The 26159-nt window shown below is 46.9% G+C and overlaps 1 protein-coding gene across 2 annotated transcripts in view; it reads left to right on the plus strand.

The window, feature by feature from the left end:
- The first annotated feature begins 237 nt into the window (after positions 1–237).
- Positions 238–26159, plus strand: part of usp43b (ubiquitin specific peptidase 43b) — a 78907-nt gene continuing 52985 nt past the window's right edge. For both annotated transcript variants that reach the window (XM_056406135.1, XM_056406134.1), the window contains exons 1-2: positions 238–926; positions 10522–10668. In XM_056406135.1, coding sequence (XP_056262110.1) covers positions 294–926; positions 10522–10668 — 780 coding nt within the window. In that variant the 5' untranslated portion in view covers positions 238–293. The remainder of the gene's footprint in view (positions 927–10521; positions 10669–26159) is intronic.

Consider the following 26159-nt stretch of genomic DNA (forward strand, 5'->3'; position numbering starts at 1 on the left):
TCCCTCCCAGGCGAAGCGTGGAGCGATGGGAGTTGAGCGCGCAGAGCTGCAGCTGGACGGCGGAGCGGCGCGTGGTGTGCCGGGCATGACGAGATGCTGCTCGCGGCGGCGGCGCCGGAGCCACAATGGACACCTTGAGTAAACGCGCCGGGATGGATGAGAAGGGTTCGCCGCTGTGCCTCCTGGCTCCGCGATGGTGTCACCGCTGCTGTCCGGACAAGGGGGGCCACTGGCGGAGAAGTGACACACACAACTATCAGTCTGAGAATTAGACGAGCGAGGGAAGCAGAGACATGGAGAAGCAGAGCAGAGGCGACGGGGAGACGCCGACGTCGAGGGAGGAGAAGAAGCGCAAAGAGAAGAAGCCCAAAGCTGGCAAGCTCTTCCGAAGGAGGTCGCTGAAGTCTGTGGGCAGTTTAATGAACAGAATCATCAAAACGTTGGGCACTTTGACCCACTTTGGAGACGCGGCGGACGCGCAGGACGCGGAGGACGACGACGGTGGGTTCCGGAACGGCGCACCTTGCACCCTGAGCGCCGGGATCATCCGGGACGACGCGCACTCGACTCGGGACCGCGGCGCGCCGAAGACCACCACCGCCACCACCGCGAGCGCGTCTTCCTCCGTGCGCGTCGGCAGAGACCAGCTGCTCCACCAGTACGGGGACAGGGTGCCAGGCGTCCTCGGCCTGAAGAACCACGGCAACACCTGCTTCATGAACGCCACGGTCCAGTGCTTGAGCAACACGGACCTGCTCGCCGAGTACCTGGCGCTGGAGCGCTACAAGCTGGACCTGAGCCGGACCCGGAGGAACGGGCTGGGGACAGGTGACCTCGCCCAGGGAGAGGTCACGGAGCAGTTGGCATCGCTGGTCAGGGCGCTGTGGACTCTGGAGTACACCCCGCAGCTGTCGGTGGACTTCAAGGTACCTCCACGTGCACCACGACACCATCCACAGGTGGACTCGCGAGCTATAAGTGATGAGAGCAGCTGTGTGACGAAACATATAAGGGCAGCTTTCGTGGTTATCAATAACTAAACACGTATACTCTCACATAATACGTCCCTCAGGTGCCTTAAGTGCAGTGTAATCCAGCTGTTTAGCCAAACATGTGGAGCACTCAGTCTGCCATGCACACCACGATGAAGTGCACAAAGAGCCGCTCGCCGATAAGAAGCATCTCTTTCCTTCCTACAGCGTACAGCCTTCCCCACTACATGATAACAAGCTGCAGTCTGAGGGCTCGGGGTCAGCTGGCGACCGGCATCGTTTTATTGAACAATGACTTTACCTTCATCGTCGCCTCGTAATTTGATTTCCTCGAGGGTTTCATGTCCTCTCACAAGGGGAAGTTATTTAGCCGCAAAAGGGAATATTTACTGTCACACTTCCCACTTACTAATCTCCCGTCCTTCGAGGATAAGGGGCGGTCCAGTCCTATCAGGAGACCCTCAGCCTGAGGGCCTCAGGCTTTCCTTCTCTGCCCCCCCCCCCCTCCCCCAGTAAGGGGAAGGGGCAGCCGTGTGTTATCCTGCAGCTCTTTGCTCTGGATTTCTTTAAATCAGACTTCAAGGCAAGAAGTAGATCCTGTGGAGCAGCGAAGAAAAGAAACTCCACAATGGATCTATTCTTGGAAACGCTAATTACCTGGTAAGAAACCGGTACAAGTGTACGGCGACTGGAGCATCCTGACCCCCACGGTGCTCAGGCACCTCCACGTCTCCACACACACTTCCATATAGTGTAAAAACAAGCACGTCGACCTGAGAGACGACTCAGTTATTTTGTTTTGCACTCCGAATCAATTTAGTATAATATTGATTCTTTATATATTTCACGTTTGCTTCCCCATTTTCTGTGAATCGTCACTGCCAATGATTCCCAACGTCCACACGTTCTCTTCCCTCTCATCTCACGAGACTCGGATGTGTCCGGGACAACAATCCAAAGGAACAACACGGAAACATCAAGCAGAGATGAAACAAAATAGATTCAAAGAAAAGCTCTAAAACCTTCTCCCTCGTGTGTGATTAGATGTTTCCGGTGTTAAAGCTCGCCCTCTCTCTCTCTCTCTCTCACACACACACACACACACACACACACACACACACACACACACACACACACTGATGTACCTCTTGGTTGTGGTTTCTGAACGTAGGAGGTCCAGAGTTCACACAGCTTAGGCCTTCTGAAATTGCCTGTTGAGTAATACCACAGCTGACTGGAGGGAGTCATTATAAAATAATCAAACGGCTCCACGTCTCGTGTCTGAGAGGCAACAGGAGCTCCCAGTGTCGGGCGCCACACGCCACCGAGGAGCCTTTATGAGCAACGACGCCACAGACGTTGTTACTGTTGATTTGTAACCTTTTTTATTTTTCAACTTTAATTGATTTTTTTATTTTTGTTATCAAATGTACCCCGTTGACCTATTTTGGCGTTATAGGAGTGTTTCCGCATCGGCGTCATTTCTGCTGACTCGAAGTTGTTAAAGACATTTAATTCAACATTTTCATACGGTTGAAAAAAAAGAAAGTGTTTTTTTAATCAAAGTATTCCTTCAAAATAAAACGTCCCTCCTCAGCAATCCTCCAAAAACTGCTCGTTTTCTTTTACTTTTAAAGCTGAATAAATCCATTGATTTGATTTGATGGGAAGTTGATGATTTATATGTGCCGGCCTCTGAAGGTCAGGTGTTTCTACTGATCAGGTAAAGCAGATTAAAAGAAGTCCCAAAAGTACCCCTCTTCACACGCAACGCATTCTGAGTTCTGACTAGGAATGATAAAACGGAAAGTGTTGAAAGGAATCTCTCCTTCTTTTCTTTTGACAATTACCCTTTCAACAGAATGTACGCTGCCCTTCCCCCCCTTTCATTTTAAATGAATGATGCCGCTCATGTGCACCTCCTCCGAAGAGGGGGCTTCATTCTCTCTGATCAAAAGTTCTTCAAAGTTAAAGCTTCAGCGGCGGCCGACTCGCAGGTCAGTCGTCTGCAGGGTCCCCCGGCAGGAGGGCAAACTAAAACAAGACGACCGAGTCCTGCAGGACCGCTGCAGTCGACCTCGTCCCGGCAGCAGCTGGACAAGAGAGGCGGGGGGATGCCGGCTGCTCAAGCGGCGTTCACAACACAAGTGTTTGTTTTGGCGCGAGTAGATCCCGCGTGAGCAAAGTCAGCGTACGGACGCGAGCGGGTGCGATGGCCGCGAATTTTTCGGCGGGCGGCGCTTTTGACGCAAATTGCACGCCGTGAAATATTATCCTCTTTTGTCTCAAATTGAAGTATTTTAACGTGAAAGTGTTGAAAAATTCGCCCGACGGCGAGTTGCGAAAGCCAATCAGCGTTGAGCCGCTCCGCCGTTGGTGAATCGAACTGCTGCTAATCACAGTGGCGGGCCGTCAGGGCCAGCAAGGCCTTCTCTGCTGGCCTAAACATCATCAGAATATATATATTTTCTAAATATATTTTCCCACAAATATGTATTCAATTATTTCCCAGAGTAAGAGTTATTCTCTTAATTTCATAGCGTTCCTCTTGGTTGCGCTGCTGCCAGCCCCAGGTTGAGATTTGGAGGGCTGGTCTTTATCTTAGATCTTTTATCCAATCATATTCAGCCATCGTGTGTTGCCAGGGGGCTAAAATCTGCCCTTAGGCCTTCAGAATCAACATTGCGGGCGCTGGTAGCTTCAAGTGAATGGGAATGACAATGTTGTGTCAACCAATCAGCTTTAGAGTTGGCTCCTCTAGGCCTTCTAGCTGGCCCCGGAACCGGCACAGGAGCCAGCTAGCAGGCGGAGTGCTGCACGTCTTTTGATTGGATTACCAATATTGAGAGGCGGGTCCTATGGGCAGGTAGATGCAAAACCTCAGAACTAGGAAACTGAATTTGATAAAGGAATTAATTCGCGGACTACAAAGCTGTTTTTTCAACCCACAATGGCAGAAGGAGGAGAAGATGTCGATTTGGTCGAGCATATACTTGAAATCTGCTTTGGGTGCGACAATGCCCTGTTTAGTGAACAAACTAGTGCAAGTGACTTTTTTCTTCTTTTTCTCCGTCCCGATGCGCATTCTGCAGCGGGCGAGACGGAGAGCCGAGAGAAATGACATGCTGTTGTGTAGATACGATCAACATCAGACGGCTGTTTAGTTTAATAAATGAACAAAGACGTGCTATAGAGAAAATGACGAAGCGGGCCAATTTTTTTAAATGTCATGCGATCTACCAATACTACGCCGCGATCGACGTATTGAGCAGCCCTGGTCTAGAGCCATGGCATCATAATGATAGTAATAAGAGGTGGATTAATTCAGGTGGGACTGTGTAGGACCTCACTGAAGGCCCAGGCCCCAGGCCCACGGCCCGCCACTGGCTAATCAGTGGCGGCTGGTGACATTTTGGGGGGGGGGGGCGCAGTTTAAATAGCACTCAACAATGAGAAGAAAAGAGGTTTTGAGTAGAATATTGTAAAAAACAAAGCTTTATTTCAAGAACACAGCGTGCTCAACACTGTCCAATAACAACTATCAACACACTGTAACTTTAGCATGAGAGGTTCAGAGCAGCTTTAAGAAACATTGGGTTGGGTTTCAGAGGTTTACAGAATAAAAGAGTTTCACCCTCACATGAAAGAGGTTCAGAGCAGAATAGAGTCAGAGAGAGATCACATGTTACATTGGGTGACAGAGCAGACCCACTACTGTAAAGACAAGTAGCCTCCTCTCTTTAAAGTTGGCAAACTTCTCAATAACTCTCTGGTTAAAGTCAATCATGTCTGTAACCAGCCTGTTTCCATTATTCTGGAGGGAATGTGTCTGTTTTTCAGAACTTCTTCGTTGTGTTTTCGATGCCAGTTCGGTCTCCTTCTGCTCTGTAAACAGGGTTAGCTTCAGGCTGTTAGCTCGTTAGCTTCATGCTGTTAGCCAGATAACTGCGGCAAGATTCGTGCTTTACACTTGTCTGAAGCTCTTTAGATCCCTCACCCCGTTGTAGTCCAGAGAGTTTCAGTCCCAGGACTTTGGAATAACAGACGGGGGAAACAAAAAAACGAATTACTGATGGAGCATCTAGCTAACCAGCTCCAGTTAGCATATAGGCTTGAGGAGAATCTCCGGGTGTACGTCCTCCCGCGGTCAGCGCTTTGCTGCAGAATTTTTAAATCCGGATGTTCGGGTCCCAACTCTTTCAGCCTCTTCTTGTCAATATCTGACCGTCGATTGAAAGGTGTTTGGTGTAGAGATACCAGAGTTTTCAGTCGCCGACGCCATGCTAACATAAAGCTTCTGCTAGCTATGTTGCTCGCGTACCTCCGTGGAGCTCTGGGCAGCAGGGTTGCCAGGTCTGTGTGACACAACCAGCCCAAAAACCAGCCCAATATCAGAACTCAAAATATGCCCGTGCCAAACCATATACACTGCTTTTAAAGTCCAACAGCATTGCTATCATTGCCAAATGTATTGTAATATCTACAAAGTAACAACATATGTTTAGTATGCCAGCATTAAAAGCAGTTTTCCCTCAAGTTATTTCACCTAGGTCCTAAAATGGCCTTGTGTAATTAGATACAGTATATTATCATAAATAAAATGTGTGTACGTGCTGATCTGGAGTCAGTTTGGTAGGATTTGGGGATGAATAAATTATTTCATTTAAAATATGGATTTTTATTTAAAGATATTCATGTAATTTGCATGCAAAATAGGTCTACCCGAACCAACGGACAAACAATTCAACCCGCGCAACACTTCAAAAGTAGCCCGATTCCGCAGGAAAACCGCGAACCTGGCAACACTGCTCTATGGGCTGAGGGAACATACGGGTCTCTGATCTGCCGAATAGTCCAATCACGTGGCCATGGCACACATTTTTGTGACCCAAGATTCACGTTTCATCCGCCAATGAGAAGCCGTCCTTGCCGAAACGACTGAAATGTTTTCTCGCTGCCGTACACACACATTGGGCCGGTGTCCAGAAAAAGGGGAGGGGCTTCTCTCCGTGATAATGAGTGGCGATATATTATATTTTTTCACATTAACTTAAGTGGTTGTTGACAGGCTGACGGTCTCCCACACACATTTAGCGCGTCAACACGGTATATTTACTATTTAAATGATTTGGCATATAATGTTTTTTGACAGGATATTATTTTTTTAATTTTTTTTTCATCTAAAAATTTTAAGAGGGGCGGCGCCCTAGCGCCCCCTATGGACGCACCGCCACTGCTGCTAATCTAGTAGCGCTGGAAGCAGCAGTCATTCAGACCGAGCTGTGTGAGCCTACGGGTGATTTTATCTATAAATATATATATTATATTAATGTTATGAATCCAAACACGAGGACGTTTGATGCTCTGACGTTAGTGGGATGTCCTCAACAAGTATGAAGCAGAACTAGTGGTTGTGTCTTCCGTGGTCGATGGCGGATATGATAACTGTTTCCCACGGCGATAAGCCCCGCCCCCTCTCAGGCGCGAATGAAGCGAATGATGCGAAAAGCCACAAATTGTCTAGCGAGTAAACTCACGCGAGAGAAGCGTTATGGTGTGAACGCAGCATCACACACATGTTCCCTCAAGAGCAGGTACACAGCTGTGCTGCTCTCCTAGGTGTGTCTGGGGGGGGGGGGGATCCGACCTGGTAGCAGATGTAATCTTTTGATGCGCCCCCTCCCCTCCCCCCCTGGTAGGATGGTGTGTTTGCACAGAGAGGCCTGGACGGGGATACAAAAGCCAGGAACTCAAACACAGTTACCCAACGGACAATTTATGTGTCTCCATAACTCGAGAGGCCTGAGAAAGCAAGAAGGGGAGGTGGGCCGGGCCGAGCAGGAATGCCGCCCCCTCCCCTCCCCCCCCGGTGGGTACCGACCGGCCTGTTGAGGAGGCCCAATGTGTGTCGTGACGGCAGAGGGTCACCCTCACAGGTATGTGTCGATATTTGCCGTCTGTTGATTTTAAATCATTATCTATGTCGCGCCTCCTTCCCAGGCTGACGTGCAGGGAACCGGTGACTCACTGTGGAGCAGCTCCGTTAATTTGAAGAAGAAAAAAAGAGAATAAGATGGGATCAAAAAATAGATTTACACACATTGAGTCGGCTTGTAACAGATACACACTAAATGAGACCGATGGAAGAGAGGGAATCGGGAGCAACACTGAGGGAATAAGCAAAGTTATAGTAATGGGTAACTAGTAATGTGTACACTAGTTACCCTGTTCACTAGTTACCCTGTTAACAACGTCATTATTCATGTGGCTATTTTAATTACTTTTTTCAAAGTGATTTAATTTGATAAATGTTTCAGAACTGGGCAATAAAGTTGAAAAGTCTGAATAGCGTGAATCTAAATGAGTCAGTTCATCACAACACCGATGACACCGGCAAGCTTTCATGAATGAATGATTTATTCAGCTTCTCACCAAATGTGATCACCAACATTGTGATCAGTAATTAACTGAATTATATATATTTTCCTCAGGATCTGTAATTGACTTATAATACTTGCCTATTGTTTGTAGCCAGTGACAGAAAAGAGCCGCTGCATTGTTGTTGTTGTTTTGTTGACGTCAGATTTTCTGCAAAACACCACAAAGCAGTGAGGTTCATTTTGACCTTAGTTTTTACAAAATCACCGTTTTATTAGACGCGTTGCATGAAAGGTGTAAATGGCTGAAAAGTAAAAGTTCATATAGTTTCATAACAGACAGACAGTTGAAATACTTGTCTATAAAGTAATTGTTGAAATACTCAACATTAGCTCAATAATGTAGAGGAATGATGGTGTCGTTTATCTTTTAGTGAGATGATGACACACATTTCAAACGTGCTACAGGGAGCATTTAAAACACGGAGCTTTCCACAACCTCAATTACATCTCCGGGACAATTGCCACCTTCAAGGAAAAAGGAGACTTCTGAAGGTAACCACTGTTATGACGCGTCCTCGGTTCTCACGCTGTGACCCGGCCGGCGATGAGAAGGATCTGCTGCTCTGTGTTGAAGGGTTTTATGATCTTTAAAGTGGTGGTAAGGATCGGGGTGTTGCATTGCAAACCGTACTGCTCCGCCGAGACGCCACCAGCAGCTAATTTATTAATTTTTATCAGAAGCTGCTTTGACGACTTGGCTCTACTTCCAATGAGTTATTATCACGGACTAATAACTCACAACCTGGATGGTGCATTACGGTTTTGAAGCCTTGAGGTTGGCTTTTTTTTTTACTTTCTTGGCCGTCGCCATCTTGTTTCTGACAGAACGCTCCACATTGAAGGTTTCTTCACTTCTTTCCCGCTGAAAGGTTTTTTCTATTTTGTTAAGTTGTAATAGTTTATTTAGATTTTGCACATGTACATAGAGGAAGTCTTATGCTTTAAATTAATACATATAGACAGATATTATAATAGGAAATATTAGGGAGGATATTGTTATGACTTTATTGTGAATTTGGGAGTTGTTCCTGATCCGATGTGAGGTCAAAGGTCAGGGATGTCGTGTGTGTACAGACTGTAAAGCCCTCTGAGGAGCATTTCTAATTTGTGATATTGGGCTATATAAAATAAACTGAATTGAATTGAACGCGACATTTTTAGGCGACAAAATATCCAATTGACTTTAACAAACTCAGAACACACAGTGAAAGGGTTAAAGTCCTCAGACGAAAACACGGACAACTCCCCGACCGGCCAACGCCGTGGTCACGGTCCACCACGCGGTCCCATTAGAGTCAAACAGGCCGTAAAGTACACCCTGCTTTACCAAACGAACATCATGAGACTTCTATACAACCAGAGGACTCGCCCCCTGGTGGCCTTTTAGAAACAATGAAAGTTGAAGACGAACTCCAGGACTTGCCGCCGAGTTACCTTCGCATTGAAAATGCGGAAGGTAATGTTTTGATCGCCGTGTATTTATTTATTTGTATGCGTGTTACTCGCATAACTCAAAAAGCATTAAACCGAATCGCATGAAATTTGGTGGGATGATTGGTTATTATCCGGGGACCAATTGATTAGATTTTGGGATCGATCGGGTCAAATGGCAAGGTCAAGGTCATGAAAAGGTCAAACTCTTCTTTTTACCATAGCACGGTCAATTGTTATCCAATTGACATGCAACTAATGCCAAAATGTTCATAATTCAATGCCCAATCTTGTGATATGCGAAGGTATGCGCTCTACCGAGTGCCCATTCTAGTTATTACTCTCTATTGATCTCAAAGAAGAGAGTACTTGAGGAGAATGATCTAGTTATGTGTCTATTGTGATGCTTGTTAGAGCGTTTCGGTCCGTTACCTCTGCCCAGCTCGTTGGGATTCAACCAGCAGCTCCTCAGTGTCATCCCCAGACGCGGCGCTACGCCGTGGTAGCTATAAGAGGCGTAGAACATGAGAGTGGATGATAAAGGGATGATTACAGTCTGCTGCTCTCGTCTCTCTCCGCTGCCACGGCCGGCGGCTCTGGCACCCGACTCAATGAGCCAGGAATTAGCTGCATGAGCCGCCACATCTGAAGTGACGTGACACTGAAGCGCCCTCGGCCCACGAGTAAGAGGAAGGACGTGTGCACATCTTTTTCCGTGTCGTATATATTTTCTAAAATGTAGATTCTTCAGAAGGAAAAAGGGGAAGGCAAAACTTTTTAGAGAAAGGTGTTTTGTACAAATGTGAAATGTTTGTGTTGTGTTAAGAGCTTTGGTGCAAATGTGTAATTCAGGGGTTCCTCTGATCAGCACCCCGGGGAGACAGCCGGGTCCCAGAGAACACACAGGGGCGGGAAACAAGCCTCACATACACTTTTTATTTGTCAGGGTATTCTTTCTAAAAGAATATCTTGATGAGCCGGTTTCATTTTCACTTCTTCATGTTTAATTTGGGGTTCTTCTGTTTTAATTTTGGCTTCTTTAGGTTTAATTTTGGCTTCTTCAGGTTTCATTTTGGCTTCTTCATGTTTCATTTCGGCTTTTTCATGTTTCATTTTGGCTTCTTCATGTTTCATTTCGGCTTTTTCATGTTTCATTTTGGCTTCTTCATGTTTCATTTCGGCTTTTTCATGTTTAATTTTGGCTTCTTCAGGTTTAATTTTGGCTTCTTCTGGTTTAATTTTGGCTTCTTTAGGTTTCATTTGGGCTTCTTCAGGTTTCATTTGGGCTTCTTTAGGTTTCATTTTGGCTTCTTCATGTTTCATTTTGGCTTCTTCAGGTTTAATTTCGGCTTCTTCAGGTTTAATTTCGGCTTCTTCTGGTTTCATTTTGGCTTCTTCATGTTTCATTTTGGCTTCTTCTGGTTTCATTTTGGCTTCTTCATGTTTCATTTTGGCTTCTTCAGATTTCATTTTGGCTTCTACAGCTTCCACTCTACAAGATGTCACATTATACAAGCCAATCAAAGTGCCAACGCTTTTATTTTACTATTTTATTGACTGGATATGAATAATTAAATATATCCACAGACTCCAGAAGGTTTCTCTGTACTTGTGTAACCATGACACCGTCTCCCCGTGTGCGTCTCTCTCCTCTCCAGAACATAGTGTCCAAATACGGGTCTCAGTTCCGCGGTAACTTCCAACACGACGCCCTGGAGTTTCTCCTGTGGCTGCTGGACCGCGTCCATGAGGACGTCAACATGGCCTCCCACAACAACAACAACACCACCAAAGCTCCCGCAAAGGTAGGAATCTAGCAGGTCGTTACGCTTCACGTAGAAACGGGTAACATGAGGATTTGTGTAAAATAACCAGCGTCAGAAATACACCAGGGCAAAAGACAATATGCCCCTTAGAAATATAATGTTGCCCCTGATATCACGAGGAGGCAGAAAATGCCGCCAAAATGTTGATAATTTAGTAGCGTTTTGTTTTTGTTCTTTGTTGTGGGTGTCCCATCTGTGTTGCCTGTAGGTAGGTACACAAACAAAATATATATATGTTTAATTATTATGAAAAATATTAATTCATTATAATTGTTAATAGTTGTTTTAAAAAATTTAGAAAAATAAATAACCACAAAGAATTAAGAATACAAATTAATCTGTTTTTCTGATTTATGTTTTCTGTTTGATTTTTGTTAAAAAATCTAAGAAAACACTTTAAATCTGTAGACTACTGCCTAAAGTCTTATTGTTTACATTTGTATGACTATTGCTCATAACCTGTAAGCCTAAATAAGTATATTTATTATTTTTGAAAAAAGGTTAAATGCCCCCAATTTATTTGTAAATGCCCCTGGATTTCAGTCAGTGGGGGAAAAATTGCCCCCTAAAAAATATGTAGATATCCTCCCCTGATATTAATCGTTTTTGCCCTTTATCGTCACATTTGATATTGAACCTTCACCCCGCATGCTTCATCGGTGCATAACTAATACATCGTTATGATTACATACATGAATTAATGCATTATGTATCATCCTGTGTCTTCATATATAGCGACGCCATATTTCATCTGCTGACATAACACACGATGAATCATTATTTTATGAATGTTAATTCACGCACGACTTAACGGGACATCGTGGCAGTTTTAAACAGGTGTGTGTGCACGTGACCCTCTATCATCCCCTCCCAGTGGACCCTCAGGAGCTCACCTCCAGGGCCCCCAGCAGGTGTTCTGCATGGCCGCTTTCAAGCCTCCAGAAAACCAGCGTGGTGACCTCAGGTGTCTCTCAGGTGGCCATTTTGGTGTCTGATTTTCTCCCCGCACGTGTCCTCCTGGTGGCAGGGTGCAGCGGTGCATCCTGGTACCATAAAGCAGAGTTTCCATTTGTTTATTAAACTCATGCTTTAACTTTTGAAATGAGAAGCGTCATTGCACATATGTTTACTCCGACTCAGTGCCCTTTGTTTCTGGAGGCAATAACTGCAAGAGGCGACTGTGTGGTCAGCGGTTAGTAGGGCCGTCTTTCAATAAGGGGCTTGGAGGTTCAATCCCCGCCCTTGAGCAAGACACTTAACCCCCTGTAGCTGTGTCTACTGTGTATGAATGTAACACGATTGGATAAAAGCGTCAGCAAAATGAGATCTAATACGTTATTCTCTTGTTTTATGGGACGTGGAAGTCTTACACTCCCATCTCATTTAAGATTGAACTCCTCTTCTTCTGTGACATCTTTCTGACTGACATGTGACCTTTTCTTGGGCTACTTGTATCAACTTTAAAGAAGAACGTTGTGTATTTTCATTGAGAGGAAAAGGAATGCACCGTCATTTTAAAGCCGCGGTCATATTGTACGTTATGGCTAGTCTGGAGGAGTGTCCTCTGGCCGGAGTGCACCTGAATGAGGCGGTGAGACACTTCACCTCCATCCTCTGTGGCTGTCCGTACCAATGAACATCTTACTTTACAACTCCTCCACGTTTCTCATGTTTCTGTCGTCTACACGATACTCTGATAATAAAAAACATGCACAGAGCGTCCATGTTTTATGTGAACTGAGTTGCTCTTTACACCCGTAGACAGTGGGGTGACGTAGCAGGAGTTAGACTGGAGAGCTGCTGACGGGGTCGGCCATAGTGCCGCACGTTGTTACCACCCAGGACACGAAGCCTGGATCCCTCGGTATGATGACGTCAGCCTCGTTATTCATTTGAGGGGATGGGTGAGTCTGCTTGCGTCTTCTTTAGAGCTTGAACTCTAACTTTAACCCTGTTCCCGATTGGATGAAAGCGGACCTGGTACACACGTTCGATGCCCAGCAGCCAATCACTGATAACTAAACTAGCATTAACATAAAGTTGAGATGACATCAGCAGGTTGAGCTAACGGTATTTTAGCTCTTGTATTTTCTTCTAAATACAAGCGGTAACCATTTGTTTTATACCGAGCCCCGGCGGAGGAAGGGGGAACCTGCTCTGTAGTTCGGTCCCAACTAAATGGGGGAGTCCGAGTCCCGTTGCCATGGCGATTTGATTGTCCGCTCTGCAAGCGGTAGCGTCTTGGTGGCCGGTCCAAATGCCGCTTTTGGCTCGCAGCCTAGATGTTGACAATTGTTGTCCAAAATCTTCTATGCACTGGGACCATGGATCAATAGTGTCAGACGGAGCTGTACCAATGCCATCGTCAAAATGAACAACTTTATTTGCTCTTTACAGAGTTAATGTCAGAAACAAGCAAATCGATACGAGTTGTAAGACCTGCAGAAGGAAAGAACCAAGGGGTGGAGAAGTCCAGCCAGTCCACTCCATTTCTTATTTACCTTTTTCTCCTCAGATGGCAAAGCTGGTATGAAGCTCATTGGTCAAGACTTAATCATCTCAACCAGTAACGAGTCCGACACCGTCATCTAAATGTTTCTTTTCCTGTAGAAAAGCTGTAAAGAGTCGTGAGGTCGACCGTCGGTCACGTGGCGGCAGCAATCTGTCCGTCAGTTACCGTCAGAAGATACAAGCAGAATATGCAAAGTAGGCAACGGGAAGTCATAAATGAATTCATGTAACAGATTGTGTTTTTCTTAATCAGTCTGAAATCAGCTGTAGATCTCTAGTTGGTGGAGGTTCAGCTTTTGTACTATGAGATATAGGGATGGGTATCGTATTTTTTTTCTTTTCCGATACCGGTGCTAAACCGCTACTTTTAAAACGATACCGGTGCCTAAACGGTGCCTGAACCGAAACGAGGATTGACAATGACGACATTAAAAACCTCTTCGGCCATATTCCCTGTAAAAGCTGTTCTCATGGAGCACTGACACAAATCGGATATCAGACTGCCTCGCTCGTAGCTACGAGCTAGAGCGAGCTACGAGCTAGCATAAACATGGTTATAATAGATAATTTATGATTCATTGGCCTACTTTTATGAATGCATGACTTGCAGTCAACGTTACGGGACTAATCTGAGTTCAGGCTGCTCTTGTCATCATCGGTCTCCACGTTTCCAGGGGGACCGTCTCCCATCTTGGCACCGGTGTTCGGTACCCAACCCTAGTGAGATATGTGAAGCGTGATTCGTCCGTTCGCTCGTTCATCTTTGTGCCGTTTGGTTGGACCTGTGACGTCTTTAATTACGAGGAGAACACAACGCTGTCGTATAGTATTCTGCAGATGAATGAGTCGTTAGCATCGCTCTCAGAGAGAGTGAAGCAGCACGACGGCCCCCAGAGCGGATCTCTGGGGGCCGTCGTCTCTTTGCCCCTCCGCCATCAGCCGCGTGGGCTCTCCGCTGTCGTGCCAGTCAGGCCTCCGCTCGGTATCGGTCTGTCTCGCCGTGAATGATCCGCCTTTTCATTCCTCACGTCAACCCTCCGGTGGCTCTCACACACACCGTCGCTCAGTAGGAATGTACAGTGGAGTCGTGGTATGCGTCTCTCACGGCTCCACGTACAAAAGGAGCTTTGTGAGGGGCAGCGAGGGGCCTCAGCGAGGGCAGGAGACGGGTCCGCAGCGCACCGCTCCTCAACTTTAAAGAAGCGCTGGGGTCTGTTTGTTGCTAACCCGCTCTGCTGCTGGAGTACGGGGGTCATGCGGGGTCACGGCTCGGCCTAAAGGGGGGCGTCGGCCGCGCTCACAGGGCCACGCTCGACCCCTCACAGCCGAGGGGTCTCCGACTTACGTCCTCTTCTGCTGCCGAGTCCGCATCCCGTGGGCCTAATGCAGGGCTCGTACGGTCATGGAAAACCTGGAAAGGTCATGGCATTTTTTTAATGGTTAATTCCAAGCCTGGAAATATCCTTGAAAAAAAGAAAATCCCAAAAGTTTTGGTTAAGTCATGGAAATGTGTCATATAATTAAAATAATTAATGTGTTTTTTTTCTTATACGCGCGGCGCGAGTTTAGAGTTCGGGTTAAACAAGAGTTTGATTTAAAGAATAAACATTTATATGGATGCTTATTATTTTAATCAAACTATTGTCTCTCATTCATTTGTATGATTCTAGGTTATATACTGTATGCTTTGGAATTGTCATTGTTGGTTTAAATACGACATTTTCTCACTTTTTCATGTTTACAACGAGATTTCACAAAATGTTCGGTCATGGAAATTTTGTTTAAAGTTCTGGAAAAGTCCTGGAGATCCACTGGTCACCGTGTGTATGAACCCTGTCCACTGGTCACTGGTCACTGTGTGTATGAACCCTGTCCACTGGTCACTGGTCACCGTGTGTATGAACCCTGTCCACTGGTCACCGTGTGTATGAACCCTGTCCACTGGTCACTGGTCACCGTGTGTATGAACCCTGTCCACTGGTCACTGGTCACCGTGTGTATGAACCCTGTCCACTGGTCACCGTGTGTATGAACCTTGTCCACTGGTCACTGGTCACCGTGTGTATGAACCCTGTCCACTGGTCACTGGTCACCGTGTGTATGAACCCTGTCCACTGGTCACCGTGTGTATGAACCCTGTCCACTGGTCACTGGTCACCGTGTGTATGAACCCTGTCCACTGGTCACTGGTCACCGTGTGTATGAACCCTGTCCACTGGTCACCGTGTGTATAAACCTTGTCCACTGGTCACTGGTCACCGTGTGTATGAACCCTGTCCACTGGCCAACAGCACACGCATACTAACTATTATCAGGGTTCATACACAGTGTATGAACCCTGATAATAGTTAGTATGCGTGTGCTGTTGGTTACCATTAGCACCAGAGCCAGAGCCCACAGTTAAGACCGGGGTCCCTTCACGCCCCCTCTCGGGCCGGTGTTACGGTTTAGGAAGCGACCGTGTTAACTGGCGACTTTGAACAGAACGCGTCCGTCGTTGTCGTGGTTACAGACAGATGTTGAAAATAAGAAGAGAACACGTAGCTGCCCTGGTGAATGCCGTATTGTTTAATGTGTAGAGTATATATTATTATGTGTATGAGAAGGTTTGACACATTAAACCAAGCAGGCATTCACCAGGACACCTATACGTGTTCTCTATCCTATTTTTCAAAACGGCCGTCGTAACTACGACAACAACGGACGCGTTCGGCTGAAAAGTCGCCAGTCAACACGGTCGCCTGTAACACCGGCTACGTCGTCACGACCACGGAGTGCAAAGAGAGCTCGGCGCTCCAGTGTTTAGTGTGTGGAATGGAGGGGGACGTCCTGCTCACACACTACTACACACACTACTACACACACTGCTACACACACTGCTACACACACTGCTACACACAGACTAACCGCCGAGTCCCCGCCGCGTTGACTTCTCTCTCGGTGTGTGGATTGTTCATCGCTTAGGGAACGCTCTCGCTCGCCCCGTCCCCGCTTCATGAATGTGTTTCTTTGTGAGTCGCAGGAAGAAAGAGACACTTGTTGTTATGCGGAGGAGGAGGAGGAAGAGGAGGAGAGACTTGAGTCCTCAGAGGGGAGGACAGGGAGCAAAGTGACAGGGAGAGAGGTGGGGAGACAGAGAGAGAGGAACTACTTCTTATATTCTACACGACAAACATCGCTGTGGAAACACGAGTCGAGGAATTCAATGAACATTCCACGAGTTACATCACAGTCACGGCTAACGGCGACTTCTACACTCACACATATGTTGGAGCAGTCGTATTAACGTCTGTACGATCAAATAACGTTTAATTAAATAATATCAAAGCAATATTTATGCTTTGATTTCAACTGTATGAATAATACATGCGTACATAGATATGATACATATAAATAAATGTTATTCTCTCAATTCAAGAGACACATTTAGAAATATCATGCATAATGGAAAGCTTTTGAAAAGTCTTCATCTTAAAATAAAGTACTTAATTTTAGAAATGGGAATTTAAATGACTTTTAACTCAGTTGTGATGGGATATGGATATGTTCTCCTCATCTCCTGAGACATGTGTGTGCAGATGCTTTATACCCGTTGTTATAGAAACCACTCGTTGACAGCCTCGTCGGGTCGCCTAGTGACCCCTCCGCTAAAGTGAGGATGTTTCACATTTACAAATGTGTCTCCGCTGTACTACATTGATCTTAATCAAACAATAATGCATCACAGAAAAAAGAAAAACGTTGATGTTTGGAGCACGGATGCAAATTTCAAGGAATTCCCATGAAGGATTATTGAAAGTGTTTACTAATGGTACTGTTGGGTTTGGGAAATTAAGGTGAATTAGCTATTTGAGAAATACATTGAATAAATATACCTGAGATTACGACAAGAAGATAATGACTCTGGGTGCTGTGACTGAGGATAAAATAAGAGGAAGCTGGAGATGCCGGGCAGACGTAGCACTTACTGTCATAGTCTAGGCCCGACGTATCAAGGGCTGTCACTTTAAAGTTAACCAGGAAACAGGAAATGGGTTAGCACATATATTATCTCGCTAATAATAATAAACATCTTTTGTTTTACATGCGCTCCCATCGTCTGGCAGGCCGCCTCCGTTAGTCATAAACCTCTGAAACCATGACGCGCCCCACCTGTAGCCGGGTCAGGGGAGTTGGTTTCTCTCACCTTCACGATGCGTCCGGTCCTCCTCATCCTGCGACACGTCCACAGCACAACAGTGTGGCCCCTCCCCCTTCATCCCTCCTGTCCTTCCTCTGCTCAGACATTTGGTTTGTGTGGTTGTGTCTAGACACGCCTCCAAACGGAGACACGCCTCCAGACGGAGACACCCTTCCAGACGGAGACACGCCTCCAAACGGAGACACGCCTCCAGACGGAGACACGCCTCCAAACGGAGACACGCCTCCAGACGGAGACACCCGTCCAAACGGAGACACGCCTCCAGACGGGGACACGCCTCCAGACAGAGACACGCCTCCAAACGGAGACACGCCTCCAAACGGAGACACGCCTCCAGACGGAGACACGCCTCCAAACGGAGACACGCCTCCAGACGGAGACACGCCTCCAGACGGGGACACGCCGTGCCGAGGCTTCAAGCGTGGTTTATTTTCACTCCTCCCGGCATCACGTGCAAATCAACGCACCTCTAGACCCACAGCTGTGTGTGTGTGTGTGTGTGTGTGTGTGTGTGTGTGTGGTCAGCGCCGCACCCCTCTCGTGTCAGGGCTCCATGCGAACGGTTCTGTTGTTTTCTAGTGTGTGTGTGTGTGTGTGTGTGTGTGTTTCCTCTCTGCTCTGCCTTTTTGATTCTGCCTGACCTGCCAAACTGAAATGGCTTCCTGTGTCTCGGAGGCAACCGGCTGGAAAAGCCTCTGGAGAGGGAAAGCGTCCGAGTATTCAACGTGTCCTCTCTGACCTCTGACCCAGATCACTGCTGATTGGCTAAGAGCCGCCGGACGCTCAGATGAGTGTAAAAAAGGCTGGCCGCGGGGAGCTGGTTGTATTGCCGTGGGTTATCTCGCCGTGGCTCAGACACGCGTCTGTTTTCTGAGCCGTGCCGATGCATCGTGATGTCTGGAGCAGGAAAAACGCACTTTCCACAAACCGCACTGGCGCTCTGCAGGGAGCCCAGAGAACACGGTGTCATTAAGTTGAGAATTAAAGGAAACGCAATGAGCATCTGCTTGTTGACACCTCGGAGAAGCTTCGTGGGTGTAATTACTTAACGAGTTCACCAGTTAAACGTTTAAAACGTTCTCCGCACAAAGAGCTGCTCAGGAGTCGTCTTCAAACGTGCTGCCGAGGAGAAGAACGCAGCTCCGTGAAAAGTCAAAATACTGATTGATTCGTTTTTTATTCTAAAGAAATGATTCAACCCCGACTGGCAGACGGCAGCGGCCGCCGCTATTCGAGTGATTCAGATCTGCCGAGCGGACGCTTTCCAGAGAGAGCGCCGACTAGAATGATTGAAGCAGTTGTGAATAGAAAGGATTTGAGCGTGGAGGCGGGCCTTCACGCCGCGTCCCGTTGTAATGTGTCATCTTGAGTTAAATTACATCCGCCCCGAGAAGATGAATGGCTTTTAAATAAAAAAAGCAATAATTATTAATCCGGCCTCATGAACAAACGAGCTGAGATGAGATACTCATATTAAACTGTTTCTGCACTGTTCTGCCTTTTGATCCTCTTATCGCTGGACGTGAGCGAATTTGTTGTTGATACTACGGGGTCATAAAAAGCTCTGCGGCAGGTACCAGAGGCTCCTGAGTGTCTCCGCTGATGGATGCGTGGAGTGTTTTCACCGGCGGCGGCAGAAGCTGGAGGGTAATAATAAACCTCATCGGCTCAGGAGGCCGACCCGCCTTGATTAGAATTAATTTTCCACTCAGTCTCCTGCTGCTCTCCTAACGGTGGGATAAATCTTCTTCAGAGACGTCTCCCAAAGTCCTCGTCGCCAGTAAAATATGTCGGCGCTACTTTTGTTTTCAATGACTTTTCCTCCCAAGTTTCTTTCTGTCTAGGAGACGCTGTTGGCACAGGATGCAGTCGAGAGGTTAAAATGTTGGTATACGTTATTAGATGTCGCTAATAAGAAGATACATTAAAGTGAATCATTTGTTAATTAGATATAAATGGCGATGACACGCCAACAATCCCACTCACGAAGCGGCGGTGAACGTACGGGGGTCCGGACGACCGACATCGCCGCGGACCCCTCGCAGGCCCCGCCTCCGAGGAGAGAAGGTCCCGGTCCCGGTCCTCGCCCTCATCCTGGGTCTTTCCACGCCGATCCGGAGCAGGTTGCAGAGCGCGGCCACGGAGAACATGCGCCGAGCGAGGGCCAACCAGCACCACGGGAGAGGTCGCGACCCCGCCACGCCGAGATCGATCCTGCACGCGGCTGAAATAACCTTCGGTTGAGTTTGTACAACTCGCACTCACGCCAAAGAACATTGTGCCAGATACGTGGGGAAGAGGAACAAGGACACATATTTCACTCTTCGTGTTGATGTAACACACTGCTGAAAGTGACACGGTGATGCCTTCATGGCCCGGTGGTTTCATCTCGCTGCGTTGGTTGTCCTGCAAAGTTCACTTGGAACTCCTTCACCCCGACTCCTCCCATCGGCTGAGGACACGCGCTCACACCTCCTTTAATACCTGCGAGTGGTTGAGCGTCTCCATTCTAGTTTCATGCCCCGCGCCGTCCGCCCGTCTCATTTTTGTGATCGTGACATCTTCGGATCACCTCGATAAGACTTTGGGGCCTCTGTGACCTCTGTGACCTCTGCGAACGGGATGACACTTCGGACAAGTACGGACGAGAACTGCAACTTGACTGATTGAGGCAACGTATGACTCTCAGGTCAGAATATCTGAAGGACATCCGGTCATCTCGGCTCATGTCCTGCTTTTAGAAATAAGAGTCATTCACATCGCTCCCCAAAATAAATGTTTCATATTTTTCATGGACTTTCTTCGCCGCTCGTTCTCCCGTCAGTCAGAAAGTGTTGACAGTGAGCATCAGGAGCAGAGCCTCCCTCCTGGCCAGCTCCCCGTCTCGGCTTCCTCTCGTGTTTGTTCCTGTTATCACGTCTGTCTCATCCATCAAAGCCCCCCCCCGCACCCACACCCACACAGACACACACACACACACTCTCTTTCATTTCTCGTGTTGAAATTAATTTTGAGGCCTGTGCTTTCTTGTCATCGGGTTCTCTCTCCCAGACGTACTCCCCCACCCGCCCCTCCTCCTCCTCCACCCAGTGGTTTTCTCTCTGCGTGCCTCCTCCACCGTTCAGAGAGCAGCATTCAAGGTCGCGACTGGCCGAACACGATAAACAGGATGCAACAGCTCTGAAAAAAACTCCATTTTCTATTTTTGACACTTCAGTCTACCGTGTCTTTTTTTCAAGAAGCCGCCTTTTTATATCGCACTCTTTGACCTCCCGTTCCAGACTCACAGGTATACATTGTTGGAAGATCAATACGGACTGTCACTGCACCACAGAGCGGGTGTGTTGGTGGTTTTTACTCTTCTTTCGTGTCTTTAAGCTCTAACTTCAAACTGTAAACCATCATCACTGTCCAGACTCGCCCCTGAGGACCTAAAGGTCCACTTCACGGTAACCAGAGGAGGAGACAGACGACCCCCAGAGGAGGATTCATCTTCAGGGGACCGCGTAAACGATATCAATGCATCCGCCCCACAGTCGTTGCTATATTTCAGTCTGGTCCAAAGTGGTGGGCAGACAGTCCTCCGTGGAGCCGGTGCAGCGTTCCGGTCAGGCGGCTTCAGGAACATCTCAAGACTCCCGAGCTTCCCGGTCCTCAGCCGCAACTGTTCACCACCGCGACCCGGTGACTCTGGACAGGATCCACGCAGCCAGACGGAAATCTGGTTCAATCACAGCGGGACGCCTGCTGGCAGAGATTCGGCGAGAGGGTCCGTGGGTGGAGGTGTGATGCTGACGCAACTCTTCTTCTGTGGTGGAAAAAGGCAAGAGGAAGAGATCTGACTGCTTGGCAGATGCACGCTTCACAGCTTCAGTACGCAGTCATTCAGCTACAACCCCCGAGGTCAGTGTGAGTCCATGTCGGGGCACTTTGGGTGTCCCTCCGCTTGGCACCCCCACCCAGAGTTATAACGGGCCAGAGGGTCAACCGGGGAAAAAAGCTTCCGCCGTCTGTATCGCTGACGCTATTTATAGAGCGGCACGCACACAACAGGAGGCGGCGTGGAAGGAGAGCGTCCATTATTCATCAGCGCTCCGCTGTGTGGACTACTTTGACTTTCAAGTACTCAATGGCGCTCTCTCTCTTTTTTTCTCTCACTCTACCCCCACCCGTCCATATCAACACACACACACACACACACAGAGGCTGCACACCTGCCCCACATCTCCTCGTCTCTCTGTTGGGATCAGCGCGGGGATGCAGGTGCTGTTGGGTTCTCTCCATCACTTCACCAGAGTGCTTCCTTCAGCCGCCGCATCCACGTCCGTCCCTGTAGTTTCCACAGTTTAAATTATTCACATCTGGGCCATTACTCGGACCGCTCGTTCACGATCCATCCCCCCCACCCTGAAGAACCCATCAGGGCCAGACAGGTGGTCTGTAAGTATATTGGGGGTGGTGGGGGGGGGGGGGGGGCATTTCCTGGATTTCCACCACAGCGGAGTGAGAGTGCCTGAGTTCCTTTACAGCGGGTCTGCTCACCAACACTGGGGTGAATAATTGAACGCTTCCCCGACGGGACAGAGTGTGATTTGGGGGCTTTGATGCTGGAGTACAGATGACCAGCAGTCACCGTGGCGAGGTGGTGAGCTCCTCCTCCTCACCGCTGACATGGAGAATGAGTAAATGAAGTAAATGTAGTGCCGTGTCCATCAAGCTCTTTAGAACTTTTATCTCACTCTGGGCATTTTTTTCCTGTCGAACAATATTGTTCATATTCACTTTTATATCATCTGGGGGGAAGAAGGTAATCTGTATTCTGAGGAGGAAGCAGCCATCTCTGTTTTTCTCGTCTGTCACAGTGGCGTCGTGGTAACCAGACAGTCGTGTCAGCTGGTGGTGTTTACTGTGTGGATGACGCCTTTGAGCCGGCAGCTTTCCAGCAGCGAGCTGCACAACAATGAGCTCATCATGTCGAGCCGTCTCCATCACTCTGCCTTTTTGAAGTCGGCGTAAACATTTTTTTTTTTTTATCCCATGCGGAGAGCTCTGGCCTCCCACCGACACGGCGGACAGTCGCATGCTGTATCTTTGTCATTTATCTGAATCACAGAAATCAATTAGAGCACTTGGAGGTGCCAGGATGAGGGATTTGAGTTTTTTAATTGTCTCGTCGCTCCTTGGGCCCTGGCACACGGCCCTCATGGCATCGAGGATCATGGATTAATTCTCTGGCTTTGCATATCTTGGATACTTGCAGAACACACTTTTTTATTTTTTGGGCTTGTATGTCTCTGTGTTACCTTTGAGTTGCCTTGTTTTGACCATCCAATAATACAGATCTGTTTCTCCTTTTTAGGATATTTAAAATATTCTCAACACCTCATAACAGCAAAACAAGAAGCTTTATGATTCACAACTGTGTGGGACGCTCTTGTTAAACAGACTCGCACTGTTAACACCCATTTATTAATTTTTTCATTATTTTATTTTTTAATTGAGAGTAAGCATCAATTAAACATGTACAGATGTCTTTCAGAAAATTTCAATTGCATGTGCAGATTTTTATAAATAAAATAAATAAATATACACTTTTATTGATCCCCAAGGGGAAATTAGTTCTCTGCATTTAACCCATCCTTAGTTATTAAGAAGCAGTGGGCTGCGGTGAAGCGCCCGGGAAGCAACTGGGGGTTCAGTGCCTTGCTCAAGGACACTTCGACTTGCAACTAATGGGGAGAGCGGGGATCGAACCCACAACCTTGCGGTTGCAGGACGGCCCTCTTACCCCACTGAGCTACATTTTAGTTATATATTTATAGAAATAATGTAAAACATAGGATAAACAACAAAAAAGACAGAATGAAACAAAAAACGAAAATATTGTATAACTAGTGAGTGATATATTCTCTATTGTACCTCATTAATTTATTAAAATAAGATCAGGTCTATGAGGTGTTACATGTAACCCGTTTTTCCCAATATGTGAAAAACTGTTACAGTGAGTAGTAAAGATGCCGTTATCTTCTCCATGTTGTAAACGTCCATTGTAACGTGCATCCATGTAAAAGAGAGACCCTCCCCATGTTCCTCTCTGTCTCTCATGTCTGATAGTCTTCTTTGTTTTTCAAAATAAAACACATTTGTTGGCGCTTTAACACATCTTGTGACGAGTTTAAAGAAGAAAGAAGCCAGCGACATCACGAGGGGAACCAGAGGAGCGCCGACTCATCACAAAGTGGGATGATGAGGAGACGACAAGCTCGGTTTAAGTGCCAATTAATATCTTTTATTTTGAGGTTAACCTTTTTAATTTCATAGTAATTATTGGACAATAAATATTTAAATGACGGCAAAGCAATATTGATGTTGTAGGAAATGGCAGAAGTGCAATAAATAAGTAAAGTAAAAATGAGGAAGTAGGTGAAGAGGTCATTACTGGCTCTTCTGTGTGTGTGTGTGTGTGTGTGTGTGTGTGTGTGTGTGTGTGTGTGTGTGTGTGTGTGTGTGTGTGTGTGTGTGTGTGTGTGTGTGTGTGTGTGTGTGTGTGTGTGCTGTACGTTAGGTGTTATACTGGTGTGTGAAGGTACGAAATTAAATGTCACACTTTCACCATTTTCCTCTCTCTTGTGTCGGCCGTCTCTAAAAATAACATCTCAGATCCGTTGTCAGCCTGTTTAGTTTTATCAGCTCAGAGTCGGCATATTTTCCTGACAGACAATTTCAAAGATAGCATCTCAGTTTCAATTTGTTGTTTTTGTGCCATCTGGTCACCTTCTCAATGTGCACATCCTGAACCGCGACCGCCGACACGCAGCCGACACCTCCGGAGCTCTTGAAGCGACGCGGCCCGACGGCGTCGGGTTTCTGAGAAGTGAGAACACCAACCGGCTCGGCACCCGGTGGCCTCGGCGTGGCTTTTGTTATCTCCTCAGAACGAGAGCAACCAAATCCATTATCAACTAGAATGGGCACTCGGTAGAGCGCATACCTTCGTATATCACAAAATTGGGCATTGAATTATGAACATTTTGGCATTAGTTGCATGCCAATTGGACAAAAATGTATCGTGCTATGGTAAAAAAAGAGTTTGACCTTTCCATGACCTTGACCTTTGACCCGATTGATCCCAAAATCTAATCAAATGGTCCCCGGATAATAACCAATCATCCCACCAAATTTCAGGCGATTCAAGAACATTTTGACCTGTTCATGACCTTTGACCTTGACCTTTGACCCGATCGATCCCAAAATCTAGTCAACTGGTCCCCGGATAATAAACAATCATCCCACCAAATTTCATGCGATTTGGTTCAATACTTTTGAGTTCGAAAGATTTTGACCTGTTCATGACCTTTGACCCGATCGATCCCAAAATCTAATCAACTGGTCCCCGGATAATAAACAATCATCCCACCAAATTTCATGCGATTTGGTTCAATACTTTTGAGTTTTGCGAAGATTTTGACCTGTTCATGACCTTTGACCTTTGACCCGATCGATCCCAAAATCTAATCAACTGGTCCCCGGATAATAAACAATGATCCCACCAAATTTCATGCGATTCGGTTCAATACTTTTTGAGTTCTGCGAAAGATTTTGACTTGTTCATGACCTTTGACCTTTGACCTTTGACCCGATCGATCCCAAAATCTAATCAACTGGTCCCCGGATAATAAACAATCATCCCACCAAATTTCATGCGATTCGGTTCAATACTTTTGAGAAATATAAATGGCGATCAAAACATAACCTTCCGGCATTTTCAATGCGAAGGTAAATATGAGGAGGGGGGGGGGGATGAGGAGTGTGAGGTGCAGCCTGATGTGTGTTAGATCAAATATAGAAGTGGCCTTCTTCACCTTGAGATACACTTTAACACTTGTTTTACCTGAACCAGCGATACAGAGATCGACCGGGTTTTTCACCATTACCGCATTTTGTGGGAGAAATAAATCCGTGCAAAGAGAGAGAGAGAGAGAGAGAGAGAGAGAGAGAGAGGGGTCGTAGAGGCGCAGTGCGGCAGGAGGGTCGGGTTTCAGACTCGCGCTCGCTGTCTGTGAAGCTCAAACACCGAAAGAAGAATTGACTCTGGATTTGAAAATGGTGGTGGACAAAAAAGGACTTTCCTGTCTCTCTGTCTCTGGGGGGGGCGCAGTTTAAATAGCACTCAACAATGAGAAGAAAAGAGGTTTTGAGTAGAATATTGTAAAAAACAAAGCTTTATTTAAAGAACAGAGCGTGCTCAACACTGTCCAATAACAACTATCAACACACTGTAACTTTGGGCATGAGAGGTTCAGAGCAGCTTTAAGGAACATGGGGTTGGGTTTCAGAGGTTTGCAAAATAAAAGAGGTTCACCCTCACATGAAAGAGGTTCAGAGCAGAATAGAGTCAGAAAGAGATCACATGTTACATTGGGTGACAGAGCAGACCCACTACTGTAAAGACAAGTAGCCTCCTCTCTTTAAAGTGGGCAAACGTCTCAATAACTCCAATAAGACAGGGTTAGCTCCATGCTGTTAGCAAGTTAGCTCCATGCCCTTAGCTAGATAACTGCGGCAAGATTTGTGCTTTACACTTGTCTGCAGCTCTTTAGATCCCTCCCCCCGTTGTAGTCCAGAGAGTTTCAGTCCCTTTGGAACAACAGACAGGGGAAATTAAACAGCGCATTACTCACTGAGCACCAGCTGACAGCTCCGTTAGCAACCTGCTCGCGTAGCTCCGCTGAGGGAACGCCGGTCTCTGATCTACCGA

The sequence above is a fragment of the Pseudoliparis swirei genome, chromosome 23 (genome assembly GCF_029220125.1).
Source record: "Pseudoliparis swirei isolate HS2019 ecotype Mariana Trench chromosome 23, NWPU_hadal_v1, whole genome shotgun sequence".
Lineage (NCBI taxonomy): Eukaryota > Metazoa > Chordata > Actinopteri > Perciformes > Liparidae > Pseudoliparis > Pseudoliparis swirei.